The 19,816-nt window shown below is 42.2% G+C and overlaps 1 protein-coding gene across 2 annotated transcripts in view; it reads right to left on the bottom strand.

Annotated features, from left to right (window-relative positions):
• LOC106612933 (replication protein A 70 kDa DNA-binding subunit) overlaps positions 1-16,074 on the bottom strand; it is a 69,622-nt gene extending 53,548 nt beyond the window's left edge. Inside the window, exons 1-10 of one of the 2 annotated variants that reach the window (XM_014214598.2) lie at positions 15,904-16,074; positions 15,663-15,713; positions 15,329-15,407; positions 13,892-14,000; positions 13,595-13,683; positions 13,370-13,441; positions 10,149-10,278; positions 9,708-9,810; positions 9,547-9,615; positions 9,049-9,241 (exon numbers count right to left, since the gene is read on the bottom strand). In XM_014214598.2, coding sequence (XP_014070073.1) covers positions 9,049-9,241; positions 9,547-9,615; positions 9,708-9,810; positions 10,149-10,278; positions 13,370-13,441; positions 13,595-13,683; positions 13,892-14,000; positions 15,329-15,407; positions 15,663-15,713; positions 15,904-15,936 — 928 coding nt within the window. In that variant the 5' untranslated portion in view covers positions 15,937-16,074. The remainder of the gene's footprint in view (positions 1-9,048; positions 9,242-9,546; positions 9,616-9,707; positions 9,811-10,148; positions 10,279-13,369; positions 13,442-13,594; positions 13,684-13,891; positions 14,001-15,328; positions 15,408-15,662; positions 15,714-15,903) is intronic. The other variant, XM_014214599.2, reaches the window with a different exon arrangement.
• Positions 16,075-19,816: the final 3,742 nt, after the last annotated feature.

Here is a 19,816-nt window from a genome sequence, read left to right as displayed (position 1 = left end):
CTGGAATACTTATCCAACAGTCTTGAAGGAGTTCCCACATATGCTGAGCACTTGTTGGCTGCTTTTCCTTCACTCTGCGGTCCAACTCATCCCAAACCATCTCAAGTGGGTTGAGGACATCTGATGCAGCACTCCATCACTCTCCTTCTTGGTCAAATAGCCCTTACACAGCATGGAGGTGTGTTGGGTCATTGTCCTGTTGAAAAACAAATGATAATCCCACTAAGGGAAAACCAGATGGGATGGCGTATCGCTGCAGAGTACTGTAGACACCATGCTGGTTAAGTGTGCCTTGAATTCTAAATAAATCACTGACAGTGTCACCAGCAAAGCACGCCCACACCTCCTTCTCCATGCTTCACGGTGGGAACCACACACACAGAGATCATCCTTTCACCTACTCCAAATCTCACAAAGACACGGTGGTTGGAACCAAAAATCTCTAATTTGGAGTCATCAGACCAAATGACAGGTTTCCACCAGTCTAATGTCTATTGCTCGCCCAAGCAAGGCTCTTCTTATTGGTGTCCTTGAGTAGTGGTTTCTTTGAAGCAATTCGACCATGAAGGCCTGATTTTCACGCAGTCTCCTCTAAACAGTTGATGTTGAGATATCTCTGTTACTTGAACTCTGTGAAACATTTGTTTGGGCTGCAATTTCTGAGGCTGCTAATTCAAATGAACTTATCCTCTGCAGCAGAGGTAACTTTGGGTTTCCTGTGGCGGTCCTCATGAGAACCAGTTTCATCATAGCGCTTGATGGTTTTTGCGACTTTTTTTTCTTCTTTTTTTTTTTTCTCCAATCTTTATTTAACCAGGTAGGCCAGTTGAGAACAGGTTCTCATTTACAACTGCGACCTGGCCAAGATAAAGCAGAGCAGTGCGACAAAAACAACAACGTACAGTCAATAACACACTAGAAAAATCTATATACAATGTGCAAATGTAGTAAGATTAGCGAGGTAAGGCAATAAAAATAGGCCATAGTGGCGAAATATTTACAATTTAGCATTAACACTGGAGTGATAGGTGTGCAAGTAGAGATACTGGGGTGCAAAATAGCAAAACAATAACATGGGGATGAGGTAGTTGGGTGGGCTATTTATAGATGGGCTGTGTACAGGTGCAGTGAGGTGATATAAGTCTCCAGCTTCAGTGACTTGTGCAATTCGTTCCAGTCATTGGCAGCAGAGAACTGGAAGGAAAGGCGGCCAAAGGTGGTGTTGGCTTTGGGGATGACCAGTGAAATATACCTGCTGGAGCGTACTATGGGTGGATGTTGCTATGGTGACCAGTGAGCTGAGATAAGGCAGGGCTTTACCTAGCAAAGACTTGGAGCCAGTGGGTTTGGTGACATATATGTAGTGAGGGCCAACCAACGAGAGCATACAGGTCGCAGTGGTGGGTAGTATATGGGGCTTTGGTGACAAAACGGATGGCACTGTGATAGACTGCATCCAGTTTATTGAGTAGGGTATTGGAGGCTATTTTGTAAATGTCATCGCCGAAGTCATACGAGGGTATGTTTGGCAGCACGAGTGAAAGAGGCTTTGTTGCGAAATAGGAAGTCAATACTAGATTTAATTTTGGATTGTAGATGCTTAATGTGAGTCTGGAAGGAGAGTTTACAGTCTAAAAAGACACCTAGGTATTTGTAGTTGTCCACATATTCTAAGTCAGAACCGTCCAGAGTAGCGATGCTAGTCAGGCGGGCGTGGGCAGCGACCGGTTGAAGAGCATGCATTTAGTTTTACTTGCATTTAAGAGTAGTTGGAGGACACGGAATGAGTGTTTGTATGGCATTGAAGCTCTTTGGAGGTTTGTTAACACAGTGTCCAAAGAAGGGCCAGATGTATACAGAATGCTGTCGTCTGCGTAGAGGTGGATCAGAGAATCACCAACAGCAAGAGCGACATCATTGATATATAAAGAGAAAAGAGTCGGCCTGAGATTTGAACCCTGTGGTACCCCCATAGAGACTGCTAGAGGTCCGGACAACAGGCCCTCCGATTTGACACACTGAACTGTCTGAGAAGTAGTTGGTGAACCAGGTGAGGCAGTCATTTGAGAAACCAAGGCTGTTGAGTCTGCCGATAAGAATGCGGTGATTGACAGAGTCGAAAGCCTTGGCCAGGTCAATAAAGACTGCTGCACAGTACTGTCTTTTATCGATGGCGATTATGATATCGTTTAGGACCTTGAGTGTGGCTGAGGTGCACCCATGACCAGCTCGGAAACCAGATTGCATAGTGGAGAGGTACAGTGGGATTCAAAATGGCCAGTGATCTGTTAACTTCGCTTTCAAAGACTTTAGAAAGGCAGGGCAGGATGGATATAGATCTGTAAGAGTTTGGGTCTAGGGCAGCTGATGTGTAGGGGTCCAGATTTTGCAGCTCTATCAGACATCAGCTATCTGAATTTGGGTGAAGGAGAAGCAGGGGGGGCTTGGGAAAGTTGCTGCGGGGGGATGCAGAGCTGTTGGCCGGGGTAGGGGTAGCCAGGTGGAAAGCATGGCCGGCCGTAGAAAAATGCATATCGAAATTCTCGATCACCGTAGATTTACTGACTGCACTTGAACGAACTTTCAAAGTTCTTGTAATTTTCCGGAATGACTGACCCTCATGTCATAAAGTAATGATGGACTGTCATTCCTCTTTGCTTATTTGAGCTGTTCTTGACATAATATGGACTCACTCTTCTACCAAATAGGGCCATCTTCTGTATACCACCCCTACCTTGTCACAACACAACTTATCTGGCTCAAACGCATGAAGGAAAGAAATTCCACAAATTAACCTCTCTGGGCCAGTGGGACGTTTGCGTCCCACCCTAGTCAACAGCCAGTGGAATCGCGTGGCGCGAAATACAAATACCTCAAAAATGCTACAACTTCAATTTCTCAAACATATGACTATTTTACACCATTTTAAAAGACTCACGTTAATCCAACCACGTTGTCCGATTTCAAAAAGGCTTTACAGCGAAAGCAAAACATTAGATTATGTCAGGAGAGTACATAGCCAAAAATAATCACACAGCCATTTTCAAAGCAAGCATATGTGTCACAAAAAAACAAAACCACAGCTAAATGCAGCACTAACCTTTGATGCGCTTCATCAGATGACACTCCTAGGACATTATGTTATACAATACATGCATGTTTTGTTTAATCACATCAATATTTATATCAAAAACCAGCTTTTTACATTAGCATGTGATGTTCAGAACAAGCATACCCACCGAAAACTTCCGGTGAATTTACTAAATTACTCATGATAAACGTTGACAAAATACATAAATTATTTTAAGAATTATAGATACAGATCTCCTTTATGCAAACGCTATGTCAGATTTTAAAATAGCTTTTCGGCAAAAGCACATTTTGCAATATTCTGAGTACATGGCTCAGCCATCACAGGCTAGCTAATTTGACACCCACCAAGTTTGGGGCAACCTAAACTCAGAATTACTATTAGAAAAATTGGATTACCTTTGCTGTTCTTCGTCAGAATGCACTCCCAGGACTTCTACTTCAACAACAAATGTTGCTTTGGTTCCAAATAATCCAGTTATATCCAAATACCTCAGTTTTGTTTGTGCGTTCAGGTCACTATCCGAAGGGTAACGCGCGAGCGCATTTCGTGACAAAAAACGTCAAAATATTCCATTACCGTACTTAGAAGCATGTCAAACACTGTTTAAAAATCTATTTTTATGCTATTTTTCTCGTAAAATAGCGATAATATTCCAACCGGACAACATTGTATTCATTCAAAGACAAAGAAAAAAATGGAGAAGTTTCGTGAATGCGCATCTCAGTCTCACTGTCCCCAGGCAGGCCACTTACAAACTCTGCTGCTGTACTTTGCCCAGAGACAGGAGACACGTCATTCCGCTTTCTGAACGCTTTAGAGAGCCAATGGAAGCCTTAAAGTGTCACGTAACAGTACAGATGCTGTAATGTCGATAGCGATGCAACAGAAGGACAACAAATTGTCAGACAGGGCACTTCCTGCATGGAATCATCTCAGGTTTTAGCCTGCCATATGAGTTCTGTTATACTCACAGAGACCATTCAAACAGTTTTAGAAACTTTAGAGTGTTTTCTATCCAAATTTACTAATTATATGCATATTCTCGTTTCTGGGCAAGAGTAGTAACCAGTTTAAATCGGGTATGTTTTTTTCCGGCCGTGAAAATATTGCCCCCTAGCCCCAACAGGTTTTAACAAGGCACACCTGTTAATTGAAATGCATTCCAGGGTACTACCTCATGAAGCTGGTTGAGAGAATGCTAAGAGAGTGTAAAGCTGTCATCAAGGCAAAAGGGTGGCTATTTGAAGACACAAATATAAAATATATTTAGATTTGTTTAACCCTTTTTTGGTTACTACGTGTGTAATTTCATAGTTTTGATGTCTTACATACAATCATACTCGAAACCATCTACAATAACTTCTCTTCAAAAACGTTACGATGTGACACTTCCTGTCCAAAACAGCATTCTATCTTAGCACTCAATGGACTAAAATGTGTTTGATATTGTTTTATTAACCTTCCGACTCAATCAGAAACACAGCCATTGCCAAAAGCCATGAAATCTGATTGACCAAAAAAAATAATAATATGACTTTGTATCCTACATTATAGTAACAATAACACTACATTTGGAAAACATAAAGGCCAACTGTAGTCTGTACTTCAAAATACACACATTCAAGGTAAATACGAAAGTAGTTTAATTAGGAAATAAGCTATTAAGTTTTTTCATGCTCAGGTTGACCTTACTATGTAATTGCCCACCACTAGTCCTTGAAAAGACCTTGACCAACTACCTATGGAATAAGTCAGAGACAAACACCCATTCTAAATAAATCACATTTCCACATATAAATATTGATCGTGTGTGATTCTCCTGGGTCACTCAAGGTCCTACAGTTCTCCACAACACATTCACTCAGGGAAATGGAGCAATTTATCCTGTTCAGATTAAGTGTGAGGTCACTGCCTATCCAGCATCTCCTGGTCACATGGCACATGCATTACTAATGTTTATCATGATGTATGTATAGGACTGGGAAACAAAAATAAAACAAAATCGACGTTGCTGCTAATTTATCCTGAGTATAGATTCATGTTAACCTGCTTCTATCAAGGTGAGCTGATGCATCACCATGTATCCCTGCCAGGGGGCCTAAGCCAATGAGATGTTATCAGTGACATTACAATTTTATGGCTGCGTCCCAAATGGTTCCTGGATTCTTCCAATGGCATTGAGTACACCACATCAGTCATTGGTTTCATCAATAAGTGCACGTTTACAGGCAACATCCGCACTGAGCTAAAGCGTAGAGCTGCCGCTTTCAAGGAGCGGGACTCCAACTCGGACGCTTATAAAAAATCCCGCTATGCCCTCCGACCAACCATCAAACAGGGAAAGCGTCAATACAGGACTAGGGATGAAACAGTTACCGGTTTCACGATAGAATTCCCTACGATTAGTACTACTGTTTCAAATTTGAATTATCATTAAAACCGTGTTTGATTACCACGGTATGAAAAAGTCATGGTAAATACTGTCCAGCATCAACCAAAATTAGCAACAGTCTGACGCAGGCGCAGCATGGAACTTAGGTTTTGTTGTGTGAAAACATGGCGGAAGGCAGTGAGAGCGCTCGGGAGATTTTTCAGCCTTCTAAGAGGACCAAATTAGAAGTGTGGTCGTATTTTGGGTTTTACAAGAGTGCGGAGTGAAACTTAATCAAAGATGGTCACCCTGTCTGCAGAACACGCCAACAAAAATGTTTTATAATCGCTGCGAAAGGGAGCAACACTTCCCACTATTTTATAGCGAATGCAAGGCAAGTTCATTTTTAGCTCAATGCATGTGGGGACTTCGGAACGGGGGAAATGTCATGGTTTGTCTGTCTAACTTGCTAATATTTTGTCAATAACGTAAACTGAAGCTTTCAGTGTTACCTACTCTTGTAAAAACACTACACGTTGTTCTGCTGCTGTATGCAGACTATTCGCCCATTGCACACGATAACACGTTATGTAGTTGTCACCCAACCAACATATTTTGTTCATTTAAAATCCGACAGACGTCGACTTGGTTGTAAGTGCTCCAACGAGAGAAACACTATAGACTCCTACACAAGTCAAATTGTTGTGCTCATTGCAATTACAGTCTTCTTAAGACTAATTTGCATTTATGTAAATTGTGCATGGGGTCATTGCATATAGTCAAATGCAACACAGAAGATAGACTGTGAATAATAATAATAAAAACCATTTGCTATGGGCATGCAGTAGGCAAACCCAGTGATGCTACCGATTCCTCCTCGTCTACAGTTGTGACAGACACCGAGCAAGTATTTAAAAAAGGCAGGCTGCTTATGCACCCATGTCAAGACCTCACTGCAGCCCTTTCATATATCATTGCAAAGGACATGATGTCATTTCAAATTGTTGAGGCCTGGCTTTCTGAGGCTGATGGTTGCCGTGCCTCACTACAAAGTGAGTGCTGCTAATTGTATATGTTGTTTGAGTTGCTTACTTAAGGTTGTGTTCATTTAAACCTACACGAGGGAAACTTTTACCTCTCATGGCCACATGGTGCCATCTTTAATGTTAATGTTATTATTTTAATGATTAGGCACACAAAAAGTGCATAGTGCTGCTAATTGTATTTGTTGGTTTTCAATATAAAACTTGTTGACATGATTTCAGTGTGGGTATCAGTACTTTTTCAACATCTCCAGTACATTTTAACAATAAAGCGATAATACTGATAACCGTGATAATGTCACTATAATCGTGATATGAAATGTTCATACCGTTTCATCTCCATACAGGACTAAGATTGAATCCTACTACACTGGCTCCGATGCTCGTCGGATGTGGCAGGGCCTGCAAACTATTATGGACTACAAAAGGGAAGCACAGCCGTGAGCTGCACTGTGACGCGAGCCTACCAGTCGAGCTAAATGACTTCTATGCAGACTGAGGCAAGCAACACTGAAGCATGCGTGAGATCACAAGCTGTTCCAAACGACTGTGTGATCACACTCTCCGTAGCCAATGTGAGTAAGACCTTCAAAAACAGGTCAACATTCACAAGGCCAGAGGATTACCAGGACGTGTACTCCGAGCATGCGCTAACCAACTAGCAAGTGTCTTCCATGACATTTTCAACCTCTCCCTGACCGAGTCTGTAATACCATCAAGTTTCAAGCAGACCAGCATAGTCCCTGTGCCCAAGAACACCAAGGTAACCTGCCTAAATGACTACCAACCCGTAGCACACACGTCTGTAGTCAAGAAATGCTTTGAAAGGCTGGTTATGGCTCACATCAACACCATTATAGCAGAAACCCTAGACCCACTACAATTTGCATACCGCCCCAACCGCTATTGCCCTCCAGACTGCCCTTTCCCACCTGGACAAAAGGAACACCTATGTGAGAAGGATGCTCATTGACTACAGCTCAGCATTCAACACCATAGTGCCCTCAAAGCTCATCACTAAACTAAGGACCCTGGGATTATACACCTCCCTCTGCAACTGGATCCTGGACTTCCTGACGGGCCGCCCCCAGGTGCTAAGGGCAGGTAACAACACATCCGCCACGCTGACCATCAACACGGAGGCCCCTCAGGGGTGCGTGCTCAGTCCCCTCCTGTACTCCCGGTTCACACATGACTGCATGGCCAAGCACGACTCCAACACCATCATTAAGTTTGCTGACGACACAACAGTGGTAGGCCTGTTCACCGACAACGATGGGACAGCCTACAGGGAGAAGATCAGAGAACTGGCAGTGTGGCACCAGGATAACAACCTCTCCCTCAACGTGATCAAGGGGGATGATCGTCAACTACAGGAAAAGGAGGGCTGAACACGCCCCCATTCTCATCGACGGGGCTGTAGTGTAGCTGGTTGAGAGCTTCAAGTTCCTTGGTGTCCACATCACCAACGAACTGTCATGCTCCAAACACAACAAGATAGTTGTGAAGAGGGCACGACAACGACTATTCCCCCTCAGGAGACTGAAAAGATTTGGCATGGGTCCTCAGTTCCTCAAAAGATTCTACAGCTGCACCATCGAGAGCATCCTGACTGGTTGCATCACCGCCTGGTATGGCAACTGCTCAGCCTCCGAGGGTAGTGCGTACGGCCCAGTACATCACTGGGGCCAAGCTTCCTGCCATCTACGACCTCCATACCAGGTGGTGTCAAAGGAAGGCCCTAAAAATTGCCAAAGACTCCAGTCACAGACTGTTCTCTCTGCTACTGCACGGCAAGCGGTACCGGAGTGCCAAGTCTAGGTCCAAGAGGGTTCCCCTAAGCCATAAGACTCCTGAACAGCAAACCAAATGACTACCCGGACTATTTGCATTGACACCCCCACCCCATTTGTACGCTGCTGCTACTCTGTTTATTATCACTTTACCTCTACCTACATGTACATATTACCCCAACTAACCTGTGCCCCTGCACCCTTTATAGTAGTGCACTATACAGGGAATAGGGTGTCATTTGGGAGCTACCTATTCTCTCTGCCATCTTAATTCATTCAGTCTTTGTTAGGTTACAACTAATTTAAGCATGATTAAGAAGATATCTTCAACATCACAGGGCTGGCTGGGCTGACGCCTGCTATTACCATCATTACAACTAGGGATGAGTCCAAATGGCATCCTATTCTCTACATAGTGCACTACTTTTGACCGGAGCCATATAGGTCACACTGCCATTTGGGATGCTGGCTATAGTTTCTTGTTCTCCCTCCTCTCCTATTCTCACCGGGCTCCGCCATAGGGCCCAAAGTCAATCTGCGCCACAGGCCACTAATGTCATCAGCATTATTAATGACTTTTATCCCGGCTCTTATAATTACCTAAACCACCCCAGCACAACCCACTGCTGCCGTAGCATCCATCCCTATGATAGGATAATAATAAGTTAAGTTTGTTGTTAATGACGGTTATCACGCCCCCCAGCCCTGCCTGGACCATCCTTCCCCTTTGCTCCTCCTGCACCTTACCCAAAATGGCGTCCTTTTCTCGGGCCTCCAGGTCAGCGATGGAGACGAAGTTGCACTGCACCATGGGTACGTCCTGGGTGTCCTCACAGGGGATGATGGTGGACTCTCCATTCAGGGTCATCTCATAGTCATTCTTCAGGGACGAGTACTGCTTGTTGGCGATCTTCAATGATCCCTTGGAGATGTAGAACACCTGGACATGAATAAAAGTAGGTTTAAATCTAAAGTAGATTTGGGCACAGGATTCATTTCAGCTGAATATTGATGTAGGAGCTAAATCAAGCCTGGCAGAGGATCTGTAGCAGAGGATCATTTTGCTACTGTCCTTTGACTCAATTTGGAGAGAAGCATTCATCATCTCATTACACCAAATCATATCCAATTCAGCACATTGTACAAATCAAAAAGTATTGGCAATAGCACATTGAGATTAATTACTCAGTTGACCCAAATCTGTGAAAGTGACAAGCATCCTTAATAGGAGGCAGTTCCTCTCACCTTGCCAGTCTCAATGATGCTGTAGAACTTGTCCACCTCCTGGGTAAAGGCAGTCACTCTGATCTCTCCCTGCATCAACACATAACACAGTCAGCAACGGACTAGCTCCACACGATCCAATACGGCAACATGAGAAAATGCAAACAGAAAGGGTTACTCACACTCTCATCCACAATCTCCATAGAGAACAGCTTGCCGTCCCCACGAGAGTTGCTCCAGGTGCGGATGCCGCTCTTGTTGGTGACACGTGCTCGGATGGTCCACCTGACAGAAAATAACCAATGTTTATGTTGGATGGACCTCTATTCCCTGAAAATACCTTGACCAACTATCTATGGAATAAATCACAAACACATCCCCAAATACAAATAGTCTTTATTCCATTCTATGACTAAAGAATATGGTACAACAGGATTATCATGACTTACGAATAAACATTTGGGTAAGAGATCATGTTGTTTGAGATGTTTGCCAAAGTGATAGGCTGCATCCCAAAAGGCACCCATTCCCTATATAGTGCACTACTTTAAAGTAGTACACTATATTGGGAATACGGTGCTATTTGGGATGCAACCATAGACGGGTATAAGAAGACTACTCACTTTGACTGGTAGGGGTTGAGGCTGGCGATGGGCACGACTTTGGAGGATCCCCCAGGAGTGCTGGGCATTGCAGACGGCGGCATGGCCTTCTTCCCCCCAAACTCTCTGCTGGGACCTTTGTTCATGGTGCCTTATGATAGATAGGGAAATGAGAGAACAGAGGAGCTATTGGTGCATATAGAGAGCAGTGAGAGTGGCAAACTCAACAAAATAGACATCCATAACTTATCAGGGCTGAATTAAACAAACTCCCTGATCACTGTAATTCTCACTTCATGAGACTAGTCTCACATAACAGAAAAACTTAAATCAGGAAGAGTAGCCGATTTACTGCGGTAGATTTGGGATAGGAGAGAGAAGACAACCCCCCCAAGACCAACTAAGTTGTGATTCTGAGATGGTGTTTTAGTGAGAGATGATTCATGTATCACAGACTCAAAGCAGACAGAAGTGTGAAATAAACCAAAGCTGCTCTTCCTACAGGAGATTGGTGCATACTGCCTGACTGAGGGTTCTCTGTTCGGAAAAGCGCTAACTGCACATTTGATTTGTGTGCGTCTCACACTGTGGATTACAGTTCAAAGTGTCAACTTCGCCAACAACTGCATTCCTTGTAATTAAGCCCCCAGATCCAGCAGCACAGCCACACAACTGAACAATAACAACGGTGCTGATGAGGAGGATGAAGCTCACCATCACGACTTCAATTCCCTAACACCAGATTAGTGGGATGAATACCTACGACCCAGACCACAAGATAAGCTCCTGAAGTCATAGATTGGGCTAAGAGTTCATCTGTCATGGGTCACAAAATGCCCTACGATACTGTAGGTTAGCATGAAGAAACCCTTCCTTTAGCCATGCATATTTTCATGAAATTCCTGCTTAAAACACTTGTACTGTGTAATGATTAGAAATGTTTATATGTCATGAGAGATGATTAACATTTATTTAGTTACCTGCACCCTTCTTTTAGCTATTTAGTGAGAATATGTATAAAAAAATATATATATATTTAAAGCAAAATTCAAGTAGAATAACTAAATATACAGTACCAGTCAGATGTTTGGACACACCTACTCATTCAAGGGGTTCTTTATTTACACTACTTTCTACATTGTAGAATAATAGTGAAGACATCAAAACTATTAAATAACACATATGAAATCATGCATTAACCACCAAAAAAGTTTCACAAATATAAAATATACTTTTGTTTTTCTTATTATGGCAAGAACAGCTCAAATAAGCAAAGAGAAATGACACTCCATCATTACTTTAAGACATGAAGGTCAGACAATCCGGAAAATTTCAAGAACTTTTAAAGTTTCTTCAAGTGCAGTCGCAAAAACCATCAAGCACTCTGATGACACTGGCTCTAATGAGGACCGCCACAGGAAAGGAAGACCCAGAGTTACCTCTGCTGCAGAGGATAAGTTCATTAGAGTTACCAACCTCAGAAATTGCAGCCCAAATAAATGCTTCATAAAGTTCAAGTAACAGACATCTCAACATAAACTGCTCAGAGGAGACTGCGTGAAAATTAGGCCTACGTGTTCGAATTGCTGCAAAGAAACCACTACTAAAAGGACACCAATAAGAAGAGACATTGGACCGCTGGAAATCTGTCCTTTGGTCTGATGAGATTTTTGATCTTTGTGAGACAGAGTAGGTTTACAGATGATCTCTGCATGTGTGGTTCCCACCGTGAAGAATGGAGGAGGAGGTGGTGTGGGGGTGCTTTGCTGGTGACACTGTCAGTGATATATTTCGAATTCAAGGCAAACTTAACCAGCACGGCTACCACAGCATTCTGCAGTGGTATGCGATCCCATCTGGTTTGTGCTTAGTGGGAATATCATTTGTTTTTCAACAGGACAATGACCCAAAAAACACCTCCAGGCTGTGTAAGGGCTATTTGACCAAGAAGGAGAGTGATGGAGTGCTGCATCAGATGACCTGGCCTCCACAAATCAACCGACCAAAACCCAATTAAGATGGTTTGGGATGAGTTGGACCGCAGAGTGAAGGACAAGCAGCCAACAAGTGCTCAGCATATGTGGGAACTTCTTCAAGACTGTTGGAAAAGTATTCCAAGTGAAGCTGGTTGAGAGAATGCCAAGAGTGTGCAAAGTTGTCAACAAGGCAAAGGGTGGCTACTTTGAAGAACCTAAAATATATTTTGATTTGTTTAACACTTTTTTGGTTACTTCATGATTTCATGTGTGTTATTTACAAGGTAGAAAATAGTAAAAAATAAAGAAAAACCCTTGAATGAGTTGGTGTGTCCAAACTTTTGACTGGTACTGAATGTATATTTTGGAATCAATGTCAGTAGCATATTATCTCTCATGGCATGATTACCATTTTAATCCAGTGCTAATTATAACTAAGAGTTTAGCTAATTACTTGATGAAAAGTGAACTGTCGAAGTTAAGATTAAGTTAATCCCGTGTAGCTCAGTTGATAGAGCATGGCGCATGCACCAGGGTTGTGGGTTCGATTCCCATGGGGGACCCCTTTGAAAAAAGTATGAAACTGTATGCACTCACTACTGTAAGTTGCTCTGAATAAGAGTGTCTGCAAAATGACAAGTGTAAGGAGCTGAAACCCATAAGTCAATAGTACTGTATATTCAGATCATATCCAATTCAAAACCAGATTTATAGTCTGACTGACGAGCACATCTGGACTACTGGAAATAACCAGTGTGACATACAGATGATTCACCAGCAGCATGTCTGTTTTACACATTCTCTCTAAGACTGATTTTAACAACTTATTTGCAACAAAGAGACAGAATAAAGACCTAGTATTTTGTGTTTAACAGAATCACATTGGTCAACTACCATCTTAGTAAGATCAGTAGAACGTTACACATGACAATATATCCAAGAGGCAAATGTTTTTTAGCTAAGCATTCTGACAAAAACAGTAGCAGTGTCATATGGTCAGTGGATCTGAGGATTTTAACCAAGATTTGTCCATTTTGCATAAATGTTGCCATCTACTGGAAACAAATGAAATTACCTATCCAATAACCTATATTGAAGTGTTTTGCAACCGTCAAACCCACTAGGAATAAATATAGCTGCAAAACATTAGGAATTTATCTTGAGAATACAGTCCATTAATGACCCAATCTCTCAATTCAAATCCTGCTACAGGATGTGTGAAGGCATTAGATTTAAAAGCACAGTGGGTGATCTGGAATTGTTTACCATAATTTCCATTCTGGGGCTGCAGGGGGTGGACTGAGGGATTGGGGGCTGACTGTGGGGCTTTACTCTGACCTGCAAGGGAGGTGAGGGAGTGAAAGGTAAAAACTCAAGTAAGCTGCACATTCAACATCGTAGGTTATATGCATGTCTGGATTCAAACATTTGTTAATCTTCACTCCCCCTAAGCCTTATGATATGGTGATGGAGTATGGGATGAAGACTCGCCTTCCACGTAAGGCGTGGGCTCTCCGATCTTTCCAGCCACCTCATCTGCAGACTTCACCACCTCCATGTCTAATATGACCACCACACGCCTGAACAGAAGAACAGCAATAAACAGATTAACAATTGCATTGTAAATTATATTCCAAAGACTAAACACATGGTTGATACTCAAACAACAACAGAAAGTGTGTAAGTGCATATCCATTGTGTGTCCATACTGACAGCTCAAAGTTTAAAAATGGAAAGAAAAGGGTTTGTCATTCTGTAGGAAAACATAAAAAGATAGAAGCACCATACCGTCCATCCTTTAGGACATTGGTCACGTTCCTCTTCAGCTGACAGATACAGTTTGGGGACAGTCGGTTGTCCTCAGCCATCGGGTTGAGTTGGGTGGAGAGCATGAACGCTACAGGAGGGATTGGGAGGCGATAGGAGAGATGTTAGGGACAAGACCAACAACCACATGGGCAGTGCAGTAGAGGACAGCCAAGTGCTGCACATCTACTGCACATGGCCATTGCTTTTGCTAGTCTGTCTTGTCTATGAGAGATGATGATATGCATCTTCCAACTAACCCCCCCCCCCACACACAGTTCCAGACAACATGCCATCCTTGTTAGTAAACATGGAACAGAGCCAATTGCAGCCCAGTTTAGTCTGGGATGAGGATCAATTTAGATCCCAAAAATGTTTCTAAATGTCTTAAAATATAGTATTTTTTCATCACAACAATTCTTAATCTTCATCAAATTAAAAGGAAGAAATTGATTCTATTTCCAGCTCTCTAGTCATTTTACTGAATCCTGACTACCTCCGGCTGGTCAGCCCCAGGCAATCCACAGCATAAAACACATCCACAGCAAAAACCACATCCACAGCAAAAAACACTCCAAAGTGCCCCGTTGCTTAGGTCAGCTATTTACGTTGATATTTTCTGGGAGACTATGGAGAAGGACTAAAACAACTTTTAATTTTCCCTGTTGTGTTTAAAGTCTACCTCCTGGTGTAATTCGGATTACGACTATTGCACGCAATATGTATTTAAAACAATGGGGTGCAGTTTCTCAAAAGCTTAATTTGGCAGGTCTAACATCTCCATTATGAATATCCTTGACTTTTAATTTACACTGATACCTTGAGCATCCTGACTGGTTGCATCCCCGCTTGGTATGGCAACTGCTCAGCGACTGACCGCAAGGTGCTACAGAGGGTAGTGCGTACAGCCCAGTACATCACTGGGGCCAAGTTTCCTGCCATCCAGAACATCTATACCAGGCAATGTCAGAGGAAGGCCCTAAAAAGTGTCAAAGACTCCAGACACCCTGTTCTCTCGACTACCACATGGCAAGCGCTAGCGGAGCGCCAAGGCTAGGTCCAAGAGGCTTCTAAACAGCTTTTACCCCTAAGCCATAAGACTGCTAAACAGTTAATCAATTGACTACCCGGACTATTTGCATTCACAACCCTTCTTTTTTTTCTTCTTAAAAAAGAAAAACACTGCTGCTTATTAACTATGCATAGTGTGTGTGTGTGTGTGTAAAAATAATACAGTTGTAACCTTCCATGAACTTAAAATACTGCCATATATTACACTCTTGTTTTCTTTTCATGCCACTACTACAAAGCAATGCTATGCATTTCCTACCTGTCATGGTCACCTGCCTCATGCCACACAACCATTTCTGTGTGTACTTTGAACAAGTGGTGGAGTGGATTTTGAATAGTTCTACTCACAGGACATTGAGTGCTGTCCATCACTCATCATCAGGCGAAAGCGGGCTGGTCCACTGCCTCCATCAATTTTACGGATGTTCTGAAAGAATATGAATACAGGAGTGCGGTAGACATCATATTGGTCAATTTCGACAAATCTAGCAGTGGTCCAAATCCGTATTACCATCTTGGTGAATATCCTTGTCTTAAATGTTGGTCTCTAAAACATGGGTCGATACTGTCCAAGTAAGCTAGTTAATTGTTGACCAGGCCAGTAGCCATTCTTCTACAGTTGGCCTACAGTAACTTGGCCAACTCATTCGCTACTTCCACAAGAACATATACTCATACTCACCACTAATTGAAGAATGGGGTTGGGTAAATCATTAGAGCCTTTGGTTAGAGCCTGTTGGAAAAGCAGAAAACAGCGTGAGACAGGTGGCAAATATATCTAGTTAGCTAGCATTGTGGCTGGCTGGCTAGCTAACTCAACAAAGCATTCAGCAGCAGCAGTCCCTGTCCGAAAACCATCTTCCTCGATGCTAGGTAAACTTTGTTTACATGCTTTCTGGGATGTCATAAAATGCCCCACCTACCTCTATCGCTCCCATTGTCAGCATGTTAGTCATGTTGAAGCTTAATTTATAGCTATGTAGAGTGAAAATGTACGTTTTACAGCGAACTCGGAGAGGACAATCTCACTTCTATAGTGCTTTCTCCGTGTTGTGTCTGTGGCGCCAAATGTATCCCTGAACGCGCGAACTGTTCATAACGTCATCGCGTAATTTCTTGCTAAGCCTTCCGGTTTCTCATATAGATCTAGGATCAGTATACACTCGCCAAACCCACCTTTAGCAACAGGGGGTAAAACGTGAAACTGACCTTAGACCAGGTTGCCGAGCCAACGTGCCTCTATGGAACGTGCCTTTGGTTAAACGTGTAAATAAAAAAAGTGTTTATATAGTCGGCGTTACAATGTCTAAAATTGCTTTATAAGAAGACACCAAATAACTGTTGTATGAATAGCTTTATTAGATGTTCTGCAAATCCTGCAACATTTATTATCTTTTTATTTACATTTATGAACAACATCTTTGTTGAAGAAAAACGGGCGGATTTAAAGGCGCTTCATTGTCAGTCTGACCTCTGCATTGGCTATGCAGTATTTACGGTGATACAGTTCTTGCATAAATCTGGGCATTCCTACTTCTTACGCATTGCGGACAACGCAGAGCTCGTCTTTTCTTTTTCCCAACGCAGTTAAGCCAAAACCACGCCCCGTTATTCAGAGGGGCGGTCTACAACGCTTTGAGCGCTCTCCAAGTCCGGAAGTGAAAATCACGTAGCGCGAAATTTCAGTCACTGATTAATAATGTTTGCCGTTATATTTCAAGATTGAGCAACTTTAACAATTTTATAGAAATGATTAGCTAATAAATATTTGACAAATTATAAATAATAAGCATGTGCTTTTACCTGATAATAGACTACTAATGATAATATAACAACTTTACATACCGAGCTAGTAACATTAACTAGCCTAGATTAACTTAGCTGACCTTCAATTGAGGGAATTCAGCAGAGTTCTCTGAGACATTTTTACAAGTCATTGAAACTCTGAAAATAAATACATGGGCAAATGTGGTGTTGTGTGTTCGTCCATGTCTCTCAACAAGCTGTGAGACAAAAGCTGCCGTAAGCCAACAAACGCTAGCCTAGTCTGAATAACGGGGCGTGGTTTTGGCTTAACTGAGTTGGGAAAAAGAAAGACATGCACAGAGCTGTTGAGCAGAGCTCTTGTGAAGGAAGTTGTCAAGGAAGTGAGTTTGTGTTTATACAGGACCTCCCGCCCCCACCTACCTTCAACCAATCATGTCAATGCAGAGCTATACGAAGCCCTCCACACTGTCACATGTGGGAGGTGCGCATCATGTGGTATGGTGCTCAATTTGGCCTCTGCATGCCTCTGGAGGCTCCGTATTTGCGTCACACCCTCCATACAGAGTCTCTGACCACAAATTTCAGATCATGCATAAATTGTCTTTTAGTGATTTGGAGGCCCCTGCACATGTATTTTTAGTTAGTTACTTTACACCACTGTGGTTTTGTCACAGTCCATTCTAAAGTGTCCTGCATTGCTCATGTGTTGTAGGAAAATAGAAGACATGTATGTGCCCCTAAGAGTATTAGCTTTCAGGCATGAGGTCATAATAGCCCCAACCGTTCAAAAGCTAGAGCCAAATTCAGAGGAAGAAAACAAAAACTGATCCATTTTCCACTTCAGAGATTACTCATGAGAGGAGGAGGGCCTCAAGCGGAGGAGGAAGACAAGATAACAGAAATAATGTATTATTAAACAAAATTATACCAAGTTCACGAGGCCCCCTGATGGTGTGAGGCCCCAGGCAATTGCCTTAGTTGCCTAATGGTAACTCCGCCACCGTTCACAAGCTGCTGCTACAGTATGCTTGCACTCCTTAAAACATGGAGACCATATTTTCTTTACGTTGATTGGCATCAATGCAACGCAAAGCAGGAATTTTCTCTGAACTTATTGTTGAGTCTCCTTCCCTGTGGCTCAGTTGGTAGAACATGGTGTTTGCAATGCCAGCATGGTGTGTGCAACACCAGGGTTGTGGGTTCTATTCCCACGGGGGTCAGTACAAAGAAATGTATGAAATGTATGCATTCACTACTGTAAGTCGCTCTGGATAAGAGTGTCTACTAAAATGTAAAGGTACCCTACTTTTCTCCCCATCCAACAAATAGTGTCATATACGATATAAATATATAGAGATCTCACACCAAAGGGACTGTTGAGCGCTACATCCCGAGGGGTTCGAGCTGATTGTACGGAGATTGTGACAGCCGGTTAAATGGAGTCCCTTGAGAAGGCAATAACAAGATCTATGTCAGGAGAAGTGCAATATTATCATAAGGAGACGTACACCTGGAATACGGAGGAGGAATGGAGGGAAAAGGAGAGGCAGAGGAGGTCTAAGAGAGAAAGGGAGGAAAAGGGTGAGCTTGAGTCGGTTAAAAATGATGGGGAAAAAGGGAGATGGTTTGTTAAAGAACAATGGTACAAAGTGTAAGCAGAATGAGCTGAAGACAGGAGGAGAAATGCAAGTGAATGAGGGCGAAGTATCTGATGGTTGTGTTTCTTCTGATCAGAAGGAGCAGGTGCTCTGCGTTAAACGAATGGGGGCAAGATATGTGAATTATTTTGCTTCAAGAAAAGGGTGCCATTGAAAGGAGTGATTACTGGGGTAGATGCAAATGTGAAAGCTGACCAACTGAAGGGGAAGATTACCAGTGTTTGTGATGCTCGTCGTTTGGTGCAAAGCAGACAGGGTGGCGTGAGTGGTGAAACAGAAGAGTCGTTGTCTGTTCTTTTGAGTTTTGATGTTGAGTCTTTGCCCAACATAGATGTTAAGATATATAAATTAGAGGTTGACCGATTCTGATTTTTCAACGCCGATATCGATACTGATTATTGAAGGTCCAAAAAAAGCCAATACCGATTAATCGGCCGATTTTATATATATGTATATATTGTCATTATTACAAGTGACAATTACAACAATTCTGAATGAACACTTTTATTTTAACTTAATATAATACATAAATAAAATCTATTTAGTCTCAAATAAATAATGAAACATGCTCAATTTGGTTTAAATAACGCAAAAACAGTGTTGGAGAAGAAAGTAAAAGTGCAATATGTGCCATGTAAGAAAGCTAACGTTTAAGTTCCTTGCTCAGAACATGAGAACATATGAAAGCTGGTGGTTCAATATTCCCAGTTCTTCAATATTCCAAGTTAAGAAGTTTTTGGTTGTAGTTATTATAGGAATTATGACGCGTCAACTATTTCTCTCTATACCATTTGAATTTCATATACCTTTGATTATTGGATGTTCTAATAGGCACTTATTGCCAGCCTAATCTCAGGAGTTGATAGGCTTGAAGTCATAAACAGCGCTGTGCTTCAAGCATTGCGAAGAGCTGCTGGCAAACGCAGTAAAGTTTGAATGAATGCTTACGAGCTTGCTGCTGCCTACCACCGCTCAATCAGACTGCTCTATCAAATATCAAATCATAGACTTAATTATAATATAATAAACACAGAAATACGAGCCTTTGATCATTAATATGGTCAAATCCGGAAACTATCATTTTGAAAAACAAAACGTTATTCTTACAGTGAAGTATGGAACCGTTCCGTATTTTATCGAACAGGTTGCAACCCTAAGTCTAAATATTTCTGTTACATTGCACATCCTTCAATGTTATGTCATAATTATGTAAAATTCTGCCAAATTAGTTCACAACGAGCCAGGCGGCCCAAACTGTTGCATATACCCTGACTCTACGTGCAATGAACGCAAGAGAAGTGACACAATTTCCCTAGTTTATATTGCCTGCTAACATGAATTTATTTTAGCTAAATATGCAGGTTTAAAAAATATACTTCTGTGTATTGATTTTAAGAAAGGCATTGATGTT

The sequence above is a fragment of the Salmo salar genome, chromosome ssa09 (assembly GCF_905237065.1).
Source record: "Salmo salar chromosome ssa09, Ssal_v3.1, whole genome shotgun sequence".
In the NCBI taxonomy this organism is placed as follows: Eukaryota; Metazoa; Chordata; class Actinopteri; order Salmoniformes; family Salmonidae; genus Salmo; species Salmo salar.
This window is presented reverse-complemented; position numbering and strand designations above follow the sequence as displayed.